At 44.1% G+C, this 16771-nt stretch overlaps 1 protein-coding gene across 1 annotated transcript in view; it reads right to left on the bottom strand.

Moving 5' to 3' along the window:
• LOC149299755 (cilia- and flagella-associated protein 54-like) overlaps nucleotides 1-16771 on the bottom strand; it is a 128537-nt gene that overhangs the window by 79378 nt on the left and 32388 nt on the right. The window contains exons 21-25 of the mRNA XM_089486038.1: nucleotides 11514-11606; nucleotides 3869-4054; nucleotides 3061-3194; nucleotides 1381-1528; nucleotides 159-314 (exon numbers count right to left, since the gene is read on the bottom strand). Of these exons, the coding sequence (XP_089342164.1) occupies nucleotides 159-314; nucleotides 1381-1528; nucleotides 3061-3194; nucleotides 3869-4054; nucleotides 11514-11606 (717 nt within the window). The remainder of the gene's footprint in view (nucleotides 1-158; nucleotides 315-1380; nucleotides 1529-3060; nucleotides 3195-3868; nucleotides 4055-11513; nucleotides 11607-16771) is intronic.

Here is a 16771-nt window from a genome sequence, read left to right as displayed (position 1 = left end):
AGTCCCTTTCCATTCTTTTAGGGACTAGCCCTGTTTCCGTAAACTGGGAATATCCCCACAGCAGAATGCTAATGATATTTGTGTTTATTTTGAAATCAATGGGCCATTTGTCACTATTAGACTGGTGCATGTATATACTTTGTAGCATTTCTACTCACTTGCACTACTGGAACAGACGGGATCCTGTGATAAATAACTGGGGCAATCAGGCCATAGCATTGAACCACAGCTTGAAGGGCATAGCTGGCGTCACTCTGCCAAGCACTCACATCGACAGCCACTAACAATCTCTCACACTCAGCGATCCGACGCATCTAAAACATAAACAATTGTGCTCAGCAGAACAGACTTTTTTAGAAAAAAAGAAAACCAAGGGTAAAAAAAAGCACTCTTTTCTAGAGTCTTCATAGCTTTTTGATTTTTTGTAAATCAGTCTTAAAACAAACAATCCTTTTGTGGACTGCATATGCTTGGCTTCAACAAAGTGCCTGTTGTGCTGAACTCCACAAATGAGTTAATAACCGTCCTGTGTGTCTATTGAGTAAATTACCATGGTATGCACCCTTATATTTTCCAAATTCACGCTTTCAATGGTTTTTGTTAATACCCCTTTTGTTAGTGCACAGGTTTGATTCTTGAAACAAAAAGTGGGTAGAGGTTATATTTATAGATTCTGATGATGTTCGCGAATATAAAGAGGTGTCATTCACGGTTAAGGAAACTTAGGCTGCAGAAGTAAATTATTAAAAAAGTTAGGTTCACTGATCCCTGATAAAAACAGCCATAACTGTGTCATTAACACACCCGTTAATTAAGAGAGACTGGTAATATCCTTTATTATACTGTTGTATTTATTTTTACTTTAATAGATTATCGTATTGTATAAATGGTGCCTACGGTGTGATAGCAGTGAGCACAAACTGGAAATATGCCAACTATATTCTTTGTGATTAGATTCCAAATACGTATATTTATCAGTGATCCCAGTGGTCACATGTTATTTTGGGTCATAATAGTGGGGAATAAAAATACTAATTAAAAGTTAATTATTATTATTTTATTGATTTATTTTTCATTTCCTGGCTGGTGGAGTTACAAAGAAACCAGGGTTTGCAGTAATAAAAATGAGCTAAAACCCCCTACATCACCTTTCTAATTATTCATCTACATTTATTCTGCATTGCTATAAGAATAGCAGACTCAACATATAATAAATGATAGCATAACTACTTAAATCATGCCACAGTATGTATTGTACGGTAATTTATATATAGAAAATAACACTGTTATTTTTACTACTTAATATAGGTTCTCGTCAAATGACCTTGTGCTGCCAAACTATCCAGGAGCATAAAAAAATAAATAAAAACCATTACATACTTGACACTTCCGGAGAACTCCATTGTCACAGACAGCGTCACAAAACAGCGCCCCTTCCTTAATGTCTATATCACTAAATATAAAAATGCTTCTGAGGAAAAGCTGCAACAGTATTGGGGACGATTTGGATACAGCATCAAGACACAATCTGTAGAGAAACAATGGAGAATGCTTATACCCAATATATACATCAACTTATCAAAAAGGAAAACTCATATAAATATAAGATATATATATATATACTGTTGACCTATGTGAGATGTTAAGCACTTGCTGGCTTCATACATAGTTTTCTGGGTACGCCTCTGGTTCTGCAATTGAGGACCGTGATTTTGGCCTCTGGTCTGTTCTTGCTATTCTTCTTACCTTTAGACTTGCTAACTAAGTGCTTGGTATCAAGTCCACTTTCTTATGCTGTCTCTACCTGCCATGGCTTTACTGCTGTAGAGTCATGATCTATACACCTGTCACTATTTGTCCACCTGCAGACTAGTACAGGGTTCCTGAGCTTGGACTAAATCTGTCCCCTGTCCATTTTACTGTGCATTGTAGGCACAATTTATAGGCACTCTTCCTGCCAACAGCTCCGAACCCTTCATACTACTGGACCAGTTGAGGGCGTAACAGTTCCCCTTTATAGTGAAAATCATAATGTAACTTTCTACAAATGATACATCTGTTGTTTATTAATGTTTTGATATTAAAGTGTAATATTGAAAATATACGAGACATATGAAAAAGAACAATACATCCAAGTAAAACACTTTTGTAATAAGTGCCATTTGTGGGTATAGGTAGGCTCGCTATAACATAGTTCTGGATTCTTCATAACATATGAAAGTTTGTTCCAAACATTTCTAATAGTTTCTGAAGCAATTTCCCCATAAAGTAAGCGCTGACATCAGGGTACGGCCAATTATCCAGCACTACCTCCGCTAGCGGTGTCTCCACTGAACCGTGATCGACACTATTACAGTTTAATCACAACAGCCTCATTGTGCTGTTTACATTCTGAATGGCTGCCAATTAATAAATGCAATTAATAAATCTAATAGACATTTCCAGGGTGAAACATGTTTTAAGAAAAACCTGTTGGCAAAAACATGTAACAGATCAGTACAATCCCAGCTTTTACAATTTATACAACAAATGAACTCTATAAATAAGGGCTCCACAGGGCAAGAGTGAAATTATTAAGAAATGACTGTCAACTCAATGCATTAAAGTCCCTATGAGACTTCTAGCTAAAGTAGGCAGGACTAAGATGTAAAGCAAACCTGCCCATGAGCATTGCTGAATCGAGGGAGGTTGTCACCAACTTTAAATTAGTGTGTACCCTGGTTACTAATCCCTAATTTACTAATTGAATTACTAATTTAATCTGGGAATTACTTTACTAATGAACAGCAAGTCTATTGAAATACTAAATCCTATGTTTTACAATTTTTACCAGCCCCCTGGTCTATTGCAATTTTTGATAAAATATAAGTTCTGCTGAATAATACCAGGCAACTGAAATCAGCCAGTGGAAAAGAGCCCAACGAAGGTAAATATGGACAGATTAAGGTTTCATACTAGGAAGATCACTCATGATTTACCTAAAATTTCAACAATAAATCTTTTCCACATATTAATGGAATTAAAAGTCACATGCATGTGTGTTTTCTTCTTGGGACATACCTCTTTTGAGCTATAGAATCCTTAATAATTGCAGTGACTTCAGTTTGGGTACAAGGAGGTGGCAAGACGAAGTAATTCCACAGCACAGAGCAGGCTTTTTTAGCCACTTGATAGTTACCAACTTGATATGCACTCTGTAAAACGGGAAAACAAGATGAAAATGTATTTCTAAATCAACAAGGAATTTATTTAGCCCTATGATAAATAGTTATAAAATAAAGTGAATTACTTAGCTAAAAAATAATAAAGATTTCAAATGACATTGATAAAATGTAACAGTAGTATTGCAAGTGAATTGTAATTTTATTGATGTTGCTATGTACTGAGGGCTGTAGATTAAATAGTGGAAATAAGAGTTAACATGACTGATGTGACCCCACTTTAGCTGTATGCTCTCACATGCTACAACTCGCAAAGCAACTTGTTTAATTATGCTGATAGCTGATGCAAGTGCTTGCAACTGCGGAGTTATTATTGTAAATTATTATTATTATTATTTCCTAGAGTAACAAATGACATGTATAAGTGTAACACTCAATAGCCATAGTCAACAGACACTTCTTGACAGCGCCACATTTACAATTTGCATTTTTACCTTCTATCGTTCCATTGTAACAAATCCCAATCTAGTTTTTAAAATATACTTCACATTTTAATTATTGGGGAGCAAACCTGGTTCACACAAAGCTGTTTTTGAGTGCAGAGCAGAACAAATATTTTTCATAGGTTCTTCAATGAGCAGACAACACAGAATCAGTACAATCAGCCTAGGTCCCCTTTTAAAATAATATCTGCTAATAAAATGTACCTGTGCTAGATAACCCCATGCAGCAGATACAGACAGAAGAGGAAAAGCCAGGATTGGTTTAGTCGATTCTCCAATTGTATCTCCAACGAGGACGCCGTCTGATGAATAGGCTGCGATAGCGAATATGTATTTCTCGTTGGCTTGTAGACCAGTGACTTCCAATAATGTGCTGCTGTCTGCAGGTATCTGTTCAATGAGGACAGGATGAAAGACACATATCAGTATGAAAATGTCACTATAATTAAGAGCTAAATAAATAGAAAGCAAATAGGAAGTTTTTTTTTTTTAGATATTGTACTTTGTGTAAGTATTTAATTTAAATACATCGTAAGCATTTCCTGAATAACAATTTGTTCTACTTCTTACATAAACACACAGGTGCACAGACAGTATATGAGCAAAGTCAATTAAATAGTAAAAAAATACATACATTACAGTTTTCATAAGCAAAACACGCTGTTTCACAATCAAAAAGTTAAGTTCATGTTCCCAGTTGAAAAACGGAAATTTTTACTCACCGTAAATTCCTTTTTCCTTAATACAGTGGCAGTACGATGGGTAATGTTCTTTTCTTGGGACAAGCTGATCTAAAGATAAAAACAATTAAGTGCCCCGGAAGCCCTCCTCCTTACCCATAAAAACCGGGGCCGAACCGGAGGTAGACAGTAAGTAACAAGACAGACACCAAATAGCTTGCAAACATAATTTATTAAACAAGGGAGGGAAACCGGTACTGCCACTGTATTAAGGAAAAAGGAATTTACGGTGAGTAAAAATTTCCGTTTTTCCCAACATACAGTGGCAGTACGATGGGATATAGCAAGATCCCAGAAATGGGGGGGGCCATCTTAAGAGACCACTGCCTGGAGCACCTTACGCCCAAAATCCGCCGCAGAGGAGGAAAAGATGTCTAGCCGATAATGGTGCACGAAAGTGGAAAATGAGGACCAGGTAGCAGCCGTACAAATGTCCTCAGGAGAAGCTGCAGCTCTTTCAGCCCAGGAGGCCGCCATAGCCCGAGTAGAATGTGCCCTGATGGGCCATTGCAGAGTGAGACCACTAGAGTGGTAAGCCATGCGGATGGCGTCCACTAGCCAACGAGAAATAGAAGCCTTAGAAACTGCTGACCCGGCCGACCGTCCAAAAAATTTGATAAATAGCTGGTCCGAGGAACGGATGGAGGAGGTACGAGCAATATAAATCTCCAAAGCCCTCTTGACATCTAACGTGTGCCAAAACAATTCCTCCGGAGAAGAAGGACACGGAAAAAAAGTAGGAAGAACCAAGGGCTGACTAATAGTGGAACGGGAAATGACCTTGGGGAGAAAAGAAGGTTTAACATGGAGAACCACTTTATCGTCATGAAAAATCGTGAACTCCGGAGAGGACGAAAGCGCCTGGATTTCTCCAACTCTCCTAGCAGATGTAATAGCCACTAAAAAAACCGTTTTCAGCGACAGAAACTTCATGGATACCTCCTCCAGAGGTTCAAAGGGAGCTGAACATAAGGCTCGAAGTACAACGGCAAGATCCCATGATGGAAACAAGGACCTCCTAGGAGGACGGCGAATAGTAGCGGCCTTAAAAAAACGTCTAATAAGCACGTGAGAGGCCAGATCCGAAAGAAAAAAATGACTAAGGGCCGAGATCTGCCCTTTTAGGGTCGAGACACTCAGGCCCAAAGTCAGACCTTCCCGTAAGAAACAAATGACGGAATTGATGGCAGGAGGGAAAATGGGAAGGTGCCTAGCGGTGCACCATCGGAGGAACTTGGTCCATACCCGAAAATAAATTTTGGAAGTTGAACTCCTGACTGAAGTCAACAGAAAGTCTGCGACGTCCTTGTCCAAACCCTGGTCACTCAAGATCAGCCTTGCAACAGCCAGGCTGTCAAACGGAACATCTGAAGAAGTTCCAGGCGAAGGTCGATGTTCTCGAGAAGATGTGGAGAAATTGGAAGCTCCCAAAAGGTGATAGTCAACTGCCGGAGGAGGACAAACCAACCCCTGTTGGGCCAGTATGGAAGGATGGCCAAGACCCTGGCCTTGTCGTTTCGGATTTTCAGCAGAACTCGAGGAATCAATGCCACTGGCGGGAAGATGTAGGCCAACCGGAAATTCCACACCATGGAAAGACCGTCCAAAAATTGTGGACGATCCCATCGGTTGAGGGATGCGAAGACCGGGACCTTGCAGTTCTTGCGAGTCGCCATCAAATCTATTTCCGGAAGACCGAAGAGTGACATCAGAGTGGAGAAGGTTTGAGGGGTCAAAGACCATTCTGTCTGCGACCATCTTGCTCTGCTTAAATCGTCCGCGATTACATTGTAGCGGCCTCTGATGTGTGTCGCCGAAATGTCCGTCAAATGAAGTTGGGCCCACTCCATAATAACTGAGCACAGGATCTGAAGACTCCGGATCCGCGTGCCGCCCTGCTTGTTGATATATGCGACGGCGGCTGCGTTGTCTGATTGGATCTTGACAGCTTGACCCTCTATAAACGATCTGAAGGCCAGGAGAGCCTGAAGAATTGCTTTTAGCTCTAGGAAATTTGAAGAGCGGACAGCATCTACTGGAGCCCAATCTCCTCTTCGAAAAAGGGAGCCCAAATGGGCTCCCCGTCCTCGGCCGGAGGCATCCGTGGTAAGAATAATCCAACTTCGGGGACGGAAAGAGAGTCCTCTGGCGAGATGGGACGACTGCTTCCACCAATTCAACTGGGAGAGAACCTGGCCACTTATAGTGAAGGACGTTACCAGATCTTCTTTTTGCCTGGACCAGTTCGAGAGGATCTGCCATTGCAAGGGACGAAGTTGACACCTTGCCCAAGGAACCGCTGGGATGGCAGCGGTGAGAAGACCCAGAACGCTCATAGCCTTCCTGACAGAGCAAATTGGATCTCTTTGCAGTGACGAGATCTCTTGTTTTATCTTGAGGCGCTTGGAACGCGGAAGATAAACGCAAAGGGACATTGAGTCCACCAAAAACCCCAGAAAAAGAGTCCTGGAAGCGGGAATGAGGCAAGATTTTTTCTTGTTGATTAACCATCCGTGGAGTTCCAGGAACCTCATAGTAGTGGAAAGGTCGGACAAAAGTTTCTCCCGGGAGGCCGCCATGATCAGCCAATCGTCCAGGTAAGGAATTATCGAGATACCCTGTTCTCTGAGATGAGCTGTCAAAGGACAAAGGATTTTCGTAAAAACTCTTGGGGCTGATGCCAGACCGAATGGAAGGGCTTTGAACTGGAAATGATGCACCCTGTGATTGACGCGCAAGGCAAACCTCAGAAACTTCCTGGATGCTTCGGCAATCGGTACATGAAGATAAGCGTCTTTCAGGTCTAAGGTGACCATAAAATCTCCCTCCTTTAGTACCTGAGTGACCGAGGTGATACTCTCCATCCGGAAATGCTGGTAGGGGATACAGCTGTTTACTGACTTCAGGTCCAGAACCGGACGCAAGGAGCCATCCGGCTTTGGTACCAGAAACAACCGGGAATAGACCCCTTGAAATCTTTGGTGAACAGGAACTTTCTCTATCACCGCTTTTCCCAGAAGTTTCATGCTTTCGGAAAAGAGAGTCCAATTTTTCCTTTCCAAAGGGTAGGACGAAATCAGGAACTGGTGGACCGGAGGCCGAAAGAACTCTATCCTGTAACCCTCCGAAATAATCTGACGAACCCACGGATTTTGTGTGGTCTGTTCCCAGGATAGGCCGAAGAGTCGTAGGCGTCATCCCACTTTGCAGTCAGAATTTTCTTTTATCCTGCTTTTTCGGCCGCTCTTGGAATTTTTTATCTCCAAAAGGCCCACGAAAATTCTGAGATCTGGAGGATTGGAAGACGGGTCTCGGGTTCCTATAAGGATATCTGCGGTTCCACCTTGGCCTTCGATCCTGAGGCAAAGCTCTTTTAGTATCCGAGATCTGCTTAATAAGATCCTCCAACGGAGCACCAAACAACTTCTTACTCTCTAAAGGTAATTCACAAAGCGCAGATTTAGAAGCTGAATCCGCCGTCCAGGACCGTAACCAAAGGGCTCTGCGTGACACGGATGACAAGGCCATGTTCTTGGCTGAGAGTTTAAGGGACTCCTGAGCTGCATCCACAAGAAAATCGTTGGAAAGTTTTAAATTTTTCAACAGTTGATTGATCTCAGAATCAGCATCATCCGCAAGACAATCTTGCAAAAGTTGAAGCCACATGTGCTGGGCCCTAGCCACTGCAGCACTCGACACTGCCACCTTACATTGAGCTCCTGCCGCCTGGAACACCCGCCTGCAAGAAGTCTCTGCTCTCCTGTCCATAGAGTCTTTGAGCCCGGACACTTCACCGATGGGGAGAGTAGTCTTTTTGGAGAGCTGGGCCACCTGTATGTCCACTTTGGGGGGATCTTCCCAAGAATATTCCCCCTGAAGCCTGAACAACTGCTTAAAGCGTTTAGAAATGAAGGCTCTTTTTTCAGGGTGCTTCCATTCCCTGGCGATAAGGTCATCCACTTTAGGGAGTACAGGAAAACCTTTAACCTTCCCCACGTCACCTACTAGGAGCATACGAGTCACCTCCTTGGTGAACCTACGGAGATCCTGGGAGGGGAAAATAATCTCTTCCTCCGAACTATCACTAGAAGAACTAGAGGACCGGGAGACCTCACCCGAGGAAAGGTCTGAATGAGAGGAAGACCTGGATCTCTTGCGCTTGTGCGTGGAAACCAACTTAACTCTCTCCTGAGATTGAGCTGCCGAAAATTGAAAAGCTTCAAAAGTTTGCGCCAAATTTTCCTGGAACCACCCGAGGAAGGATTGAAGGTCTTTGCGCTTCTCAGCAGCAAGCTGGTCAGCAGAGCAGGAGTTGCACACCTTTTTCCTGCAGCCATCCGGCAGTGGAGTAGCACATTCAGCACATGACAAATGCTTAGCTTTGGAAGTGGCCTTTTTGGGAGCGGAAGCAGGTCTTTTATCCTTATCCGGATTCTCAGATGGTAACGGACTAGACATCTGATGAAAAATAAAAAATGTATATTAAAAAGAAAAATATATAATTTTTTTTTTTTATTTTTTTTTATATTTTTAGGAGGGAAGAGGATAGGAAAGAGTCAAGATAAAGAAAATATCTTACCCTAACCTCCTCTGAACCGTGTGGGGGGGCTGGTGACACGGCTGCACTGTACTGACGAAAGCTCCAGCAGTCAGACAGGCAAAAGCGCTTAAATGCAATTTTAAAATTGCCGCCCTCCGGAAGATCCGATTCGCGCATGCTCAGTAGCGCGATCGGATCTTCAGAGGAACGCAACGCCACCCGGGCGTGCGTTCCACCTACACTGCGCATGCTCCCACTTCCTTGCTCAGAAAAGGAAGAACTCAGTACATCCTCCGTAACGCGGACCGCTACGGAGGGAAGCCTCTCTCTGCTCACCACCCGGGGAGCAATCGGAGGCAACGAAGACCCCCAGGCAGCAACCTGTGCGCCTCACCAGATGCCGAACTCCTGTCCGGCCGACGAAACACCTGTCCGTCCCTGTAAGGGACAAGAAAAGAACTGTCTACCTCCGGTTCGGCCCCGGTTTTTATGGGTAAGGAGGAGGGCTTCCGGGGCACTTAATTGTTTTTATCTTTAGATCAGCTTGTCCCAAGAAAAGAACATTACCCATCGTACTGCCACTGTATGTTGGGAAAATATATACAATAGAATTTGTACTATTCTTTTTCCACAGTAGCTATCCATCATTGGAAAATCAACATGTAATGTATTATTCACATTACAAATCCTGCAGATTGAAGATTTATATGCTTAGTCCATATATAACTATATCATTAATCCAGTTCTATCTGAGTGATGAATAAAAGTTATTATTTTAATGCTAGCATCCATGGACGGCCGCAGAAATGTTTTTAGGGGAGGGCATAATTTTAATTTCATTATTTCATGAAGCGGAGGGGCAAAGTCATTATCTCATAAAGCGCAGGCATGTAAAGGGTTGAGAAACCCGATTCATAAGCCCAATAGAAGGATCAAGCTGCCATTGTCTGATTTGAGTGTTGCAATTTCTAATGTTTTTATGATTATAAAAAAACATGTACAATCTGCTTTTAGTGTTAATTTGCACAAACAAATTATAGTCCATGGATGAATAAAAAACATAAAGGGGGGGCATGGAGGAATAAGATACATAAAGGAGGAAAGAGATGGCAGGCATGGACAAATATAAGACATTAAGGGGAAAGAGATGGCAGGCACGGAGGAATATAAGACAAAGGGAAAGAGATCACAGGAGTGGAGAAATATAAGGCAAGGGAAAGGAGAAGGCAGGCATGGAGGAATATAAGACATAAAGGGGGAAAGAGATGGCAAACCTGGAGGAATATAAGGCAAGGGGAAAGAGATTGCAGGCATGGAGCAATATAAGTCATAAAGGGGGGAAAGAGATGGGAGGCAGGGAAGAACATAAGTCTTATTATTCCCCCATTCCCGCTGTCTCTTTCAGGTATGTCTTATATTGGCCTCCACCATTTCCTTTCCCTGTTATGTATTTTCCTCCTCCATCTGTCTCTGTTATATTATATACACCATTTTCTAACCTTTGGGTGGCAAGGGAAGGAAGGCACCCGCCAGGGAGCGTAACTAGAAACCACAGTGCCCCAATGTGAAAATTGCCCTGGCGCCCCAAAGTTTACCAAGTAACATGTCCTACGGTACCACCCTTGCCTCCAAACAGCTTGTGAGTGCCACCTTTACCCCAAGCAGCTTATCAGTGCCCAACCCCTCAAGCCTGCCTGTGCCATATTTGCCCCAGCACGTCAGTGCGCACACATAAAACATACACATCCATGCTAACAATCAAACACACTTAGACACTCATGCTAAAACGAATTCCATCTGACACCACTAAAACATACATGCTCACACACAAAAACACATTCATGCTCACATACAATTATTTGTAGACAGTCATGCTCGCATACACTTATACATAAACAGTAATGCTCACATACACATACAGACATTCAAGCTCACATGCATAAGCCCCGCTCCCACCCGAACCCCCCTAAATCTTCCACACCTTTAGGTCCGGTGCTTGCACACTTTGCTTGCAGCCTCAGTTTCACCACTGGGTCACCAAACGTAGCATGAACAAGTGGTCAAACTGGTTGCCGTGGTCCAAGAGAGATAGGCAGCCATCAAGCGAGAAACTGTGATTGCATGAAAAAGGCAATGAGAATACCCTTGCCCACACCCACCTAGTGGCCCCCCATCCACTCTGCGAACATCATTCACAGTTTTGCAAAGGAATGCAAACATGTAAAAGTAGATTGATGACTTTACTAAGAATCTGAAGATTTAAAGTGGTTTTCCACAAAAAAAGAGTTAATATTAGTTTGCAGTATTAGGAAATGGACCAAAAGTTCCATATTCCTGTAGCTTTACTCTCTGCCATTTCAAACAATTTAAATATTGCATTTTGGCTGCGTGCGGGAAATCTAGCACCATGTGATACATGCCTCCACTCAATGCTATCCCATATGCATTAAATAATAATCAAAAGTATGAACATTAAAATGAAATTCAGGTTGAATCATTTCTGTTTATTGCCCAAATAGGAACGTGGGTTATATTGCAGCCACCACCAATAAAGCATGTTGGATTTTACCTCTTCCCCTGTTCCAGAGAGATGATGGTCATTCAATCTTACTTTCAAATTAGGCCCTGCTACACACCTTCCATACAGACAGTACCAGGACACCTGCACAGAATGTGGAAATGAATAATTTATAATTGTTATCATTCAAATTGTTTGGTAATTATATAAGATGGAATACAGCATAAAGATAGGTGACAACTGTGGATAACATAATCTTACATCTCTGCTTTTTATTTAATACACAGGTGTTTATAAGCAGTAACCAGCAGCAGTAAATGGGTACAAACACGTAAAAAATGACATGTCCTTATATTGGCTATAAACATGAAATATTGGTCAGATTGGCTTTAGAAGTATTCCTAACATGCACATTTTCGGCATGCTGGCCAACAGGGACAGGTCTCTAATTGGATATATTATATTGGGAGCCATTGTTAAAATGAGAAAGGCTTTTAACCTGTGTGTTGTGTTAGGGGCAACCGCATAGGATTAGTGAAATGGAGACGCAAAGACCAAGAGAGGGTCTATTCGGTCTGAGGTGTGCCATGACCGACGTACCAGGTAGGCCTATAGAGGGCCACCCTGTAAAAGAGATGAAAGAAAGGATAGAGGAGAAAAAGAGGAAATAAAAGGAAGGAAATGAATAGCGAGGGGGGGGTAAGGGTGGGCAACGTCAGACGCTGAAACGTAGTTTAGAGCAGGAGAGGCGTTGGTTAAGTAACCATAGCCCCTCCCACAACTACAGGCTAATTTACATTAGCCTTAACATTTGTGTTAGGGGCAACCGCATAGGATTAGTGAAATGGAGACGCAAAGACCAAGAGAGGGTCTATTCGGTCTGAGGTGTGCCATGACCGACGTACCAGGTAGGCCTATAGAGGGCAAAAGAAGAAGACACAAAGTTAGAAAACCATAACTTTATTGCTAAACAAAACATAACATGAAAACCATAACAAGCTTATAGAACTAGTGACGCGAAGGCATTACGCATCTCTGTTTGTTGGAAAGAACGTGATTTGAGTACTCGGCCCGGACTGATTGGTTTTAGTATGCCCGAGGGATAGAACAAAATAATCAGCAACAGGATGCAAATCAAAGACCTTCAGAAACGATGTCGCATAAGGTGTTGTGGCCAGTTCCCCAGGGCGCATAAAACCATAAAAAGCTAAAAACATGGCGGCTTTAAGCACAACACAAGTGGCTGGAGAAAATGGGTGAGAATCTAGACAGTTTATCAAGGCTTTGAAAACTTCCCCATCGATCGGCAAACGACTGGGGGTTTTAACTGGCTTGGTTTTTTGCAGACCTCTCAGAAATGTCTTGACTGGGTGTGAAGCGATCAGAGAGGGATTGTTCGGAAAGATTAAAGATATGTGATGCTGCACTCCCGTTAGATAAAGCTTAATTGAACCATATGAGAGGTTTAAGCTCGAATGACCGTATGCTGCGAAGGCCAGGAGGGTGGCAACTGAATATGTGTCCCTGGGGGCCGATGCTGCCACAAATCTGCAAAATAGGGACCAAGCTCTATCGTATGCCTTTCTGGTATTTTTTGACAATGCTCTTGAGATAATATGGCGAGCTGTGTTCAGATGCATCTCTATACTCGAACGAGTTCGTCGAAAAGCGGCGCAGTCGTCGGTGCTGCTGCCGCTGAGGGTAGGACCTCGAAAAACCTCTGGAAGTTGAAACGAGATAATGCGTCAGCTGCTATATTCTGTTCTCCCGGTACATGTGAACATTTAATAAAAAATTTATGATATAATGATAGCCACGTGAGTTTACGCATCAACCCCATAATGTGGAATGAGGACGACCTACCCTTATTTACGATCTCCACTGTGGCCATATTATCAGTAAAAAAGGTGACTGTATCACCTGTCCACCTGTTGCCCCATACTGTCGCTGCAACCACAATAGGATAAATTTCGAATAGGGCCGAGGTAATTTGAAAGCGGGGAATCTCAAGCATCTGTGACGGCCACCTTTCTGCTAACCACAGATCCTGGAAAATAGCTGAAAACCCAAGGGACGGCGTAGCATCCGTAAAAACCCTAGGGGAAGACAGACTGGGTCGAGAAATAAACATGGAACGTCCGTTCCATGTCTTCAGGAACCTGGCCCACATACGCAAGTCAGACCTAGCGGACTGGTCTATGACCACTGCCTTCTCGGACGCATGGGACTCTGACAGCAGAGACAGGAGATGGGAAATGAAAGACCTGCCTTGGGGAATAATCTGCATTGCAAAATTAAGATGGCCTAAAAGGGATTGCAATTGCAGTTTGGAACAGGTTTCAGATCTCATGAAACTCTGGATTATATCCTGAATTCTCTGAAGTTTTATGATAGGCAGACTGGCCTCCATCTTATTAGAATCTAGCACTATCCCCAGGAATTCCAAAGCGGTAACCGGACCTGCCGATTTATGCTGGGCTACCGGGACGTGGAGCTCATCGAACAATTCTAATAGCTTCCGAAGACTGCACGGGGAAGCGTAGGGGGCCTCCACCAACAAGAAATCATCCAAGTAGTGGATCACAACCGGGCACCGGGAAACATTCAGGAGGAGCCAAGTCAACGTCTCAGCTAAGGTGTCAAAAAGCTTAGGGCTACTTCTGGAACCAAAAACTAATCTGGTAGCAAAATAGTAAACCCCCCTCCATTTAATCCCATGAAGATGCCACAAATCAGGATGAATCGGTAATAGTTTGAAAGCATCCGTAATATCCGCCTTGGATAACCAAGCGCCCTTCCCTGCGTTTACTATAGCCTGAATGGCATTGTCGACGGAGGCGTATTTCAGCGAGAACTCCTCAGCCGGAATGAGGGAATTAATGCTAGGGCACGCCGAGGAATAAGGGGCAGACAAATCCATAATGAGTCTCTTTTTATTAGAGAACTTGCTAACCGCAATACCCAGAGGGCTAACCCTCCAAACCGGAAAGGGAGGGGAATGAAGGGGGCCTATGATAAAACCTTTTGCCAGTTCTTGGGATAGTAGTAAATCCACCGCATCCGGGTCCGATAAGGCTGACCTGAGGTTCGGGCATTCCCAGGACTCCTGGGGAATGGCTACTACACCCGTATGGAAACCAAAAGCTAAACCTTGGACCAGAAAGTTTACCAAATCTGGGGAGGGGTGGACCTGTAACATACCCAAAAGACCCTCTACATTAATCGGGGATAGTCATTGCTTAGGGAACAAAGTCCCCGGACACATGGTCTGGGGGTGGGCCCTATGACATTTAATGCATATGTGGAGAAGCTTGCACTGACTAAAATGGCAACCGTTAGCGTTGAAATTGTTGCAGATCTGCGATCTGCCTAGAAATGAGATCGGTCTACCAAACTTATCATGGGGTTTGGAAAGTAGTTGACTAGGACGAAAGGGGGCGGACAAAGCAGCCGAGCTGGTGGAAGGGGGGTTGTCGATAACCGGACAAAGGTTAGCTGCATGGGCTGTGGACTGGCAATGCTGACACGCCGGGGTTTTGAGACCCGCGAAATGCCTGCAAAACAATTCCGTGTCTACTCTACTCCAGTCAGACGCATAGTTAAATTGGGCAAGTGCCGCAGCTGCTTTGGCGGAAAATGACCTGTGGTAATCGTAAAACGCACTACCCCCGTACTTATAGCCCAATTCTACCATTTTATATAAATATTGATCCAGCTCCTCCCTTCCGGACGGGAAGGCTGAACACAGGACATCCCTATACATGCTGAAGGCCAGGACAAATTCTGGAATAGATAACTTTTTGGCCAGCCTGGGGTCTTTTGCTTTAAGCACCACAGAAATGTCGCCACAGGAGAAGGCTTTATTTTCCGCCAGGTCATGGGAACTTAGGAGAAGGGAGACCAGGTTAACGTCTTTCCCTTCCAGGATATCCTTCCTCAGATTACCCTGGATAAAGTGAGCAGGGGAAATTGTAGGAGAAATACCAGATGACATACCTGACCCTGCGGGCCCCGCAAGGGGTGGTCCTGGGCTAGGCAGGACCTGAACGGGGGGAAGGAGGTGCGGGATGGTAGCCACTGGCTGGGTCTCTAGATTGGTTAGTCTCTCATGTAATGACGAGACCGATGCTACCAGTGAGGTAAGCATATCTCTCATTTGGGCCAGGTCCACGGAAGTGGACTGCCGCGGACTGGACCTAGTAGCAGGAGACTGGGGAGATGGGAATAGTAAGCGGAAAAGTTCCGCTTTCCTAGCGGAGGCCGAAAACGGAATGCCTCTCCTAGTTAATTCGGCCGTTAATCTTGGAATTGTCCATGCCCGGAGCGAAGGGGGGGTGGCGACGTCTGACCCTGGCGCAGGTGAGCAAGGCATGGAGGGCCTGTCCTCTTGGTCGGATTGGAACGACATACTAAGAACATAAGGAGAAGGAGCCTTATTAGAACCCCTACACCCAAGCACCTACCTAACTAGCCACTAGCTAAACGAGCTCTGCGAAAGAGCGGGATGAAACGTAGGGGGCAGCCTAGCTAACTACCAGTGAGGCACGGATTACTAGCTCGAGTGACGTAACCTCCAAGCGAGGAGGGGAAATTGCCTCGGGGTGGGAGAGGTGGGCCAATAGCTAACGTACACGAGGCAGGCTGCCTAACCGGTGTCGAAACGAACTCTCTAGTGCCTCCTAACTACCTTCCAGCAGATGGCGGTGTGTGACCGTAATATGCACTAGACCAGACTCGAGTATAGAAGAAAAGAAACCGATAGAAACATACGACCTGAACCGAAGAAGGGCTTCTGATGTTAACAGGAACGACGGAACCTGCTAGGACGGACAGCTTCCTAACCGCCTGGCAGAATTACCGCCGGTTGCCGAGAAGAACCGCCGCCGGGACCGAAACGCCGCCGGGAACGAAACGCCGCCGGGAACGAAACGAAACCGCCGCCGAGACAAAACCGCCGCCGAGACAAAACCGCCGCCGCTGGAACCCCCGCCGCCGATCCACGTGAGAATCACCTTCCGTACAGCGTCAACGTCAGACGCTGAAACGCAGTTTAGAGCAGGAGAGGCGTTGGTTAAGTAACCATAGCCCCTCCCACAACTACAGGCTAATTTACATTAGCCTTAACATTTATTGTCATGGTAAAATTTTGCTCTTACAAAATGACAACTCGCCATTCTTAATAACACGTTATTTTTATACCATAAGCTAGGCTACAGGTCAAAGCGCACAACAGAAAATACATTATTACAGCATCAAGACAGCATGTATAGCATTGGCATTCTATATACCATATTTGCATGATAGTAAGA

Source organism: Sceloporus occidentalis, unplaced genomic scaffold, assembly GCF_023333645.1.
Source record: "Sceloporus occidentalis isolate IW3139 unplaced genomic scaffold, rSceOcc1.0.p SCAF_28, whole genome shotgun sequence".
Classification (NCBI taxonomy): Eukaryota; Metazoa; Chordata; class Lepidosauria; order Squamata; family Phrynosomatidae; genus Sceloporus; species Sceloporus occidentalis.
The sequence above is the reverse complement of the archived record's forward strand: the minus strand, read 5'-3'. Positions and strand labels throughout refer to the sequence as shown.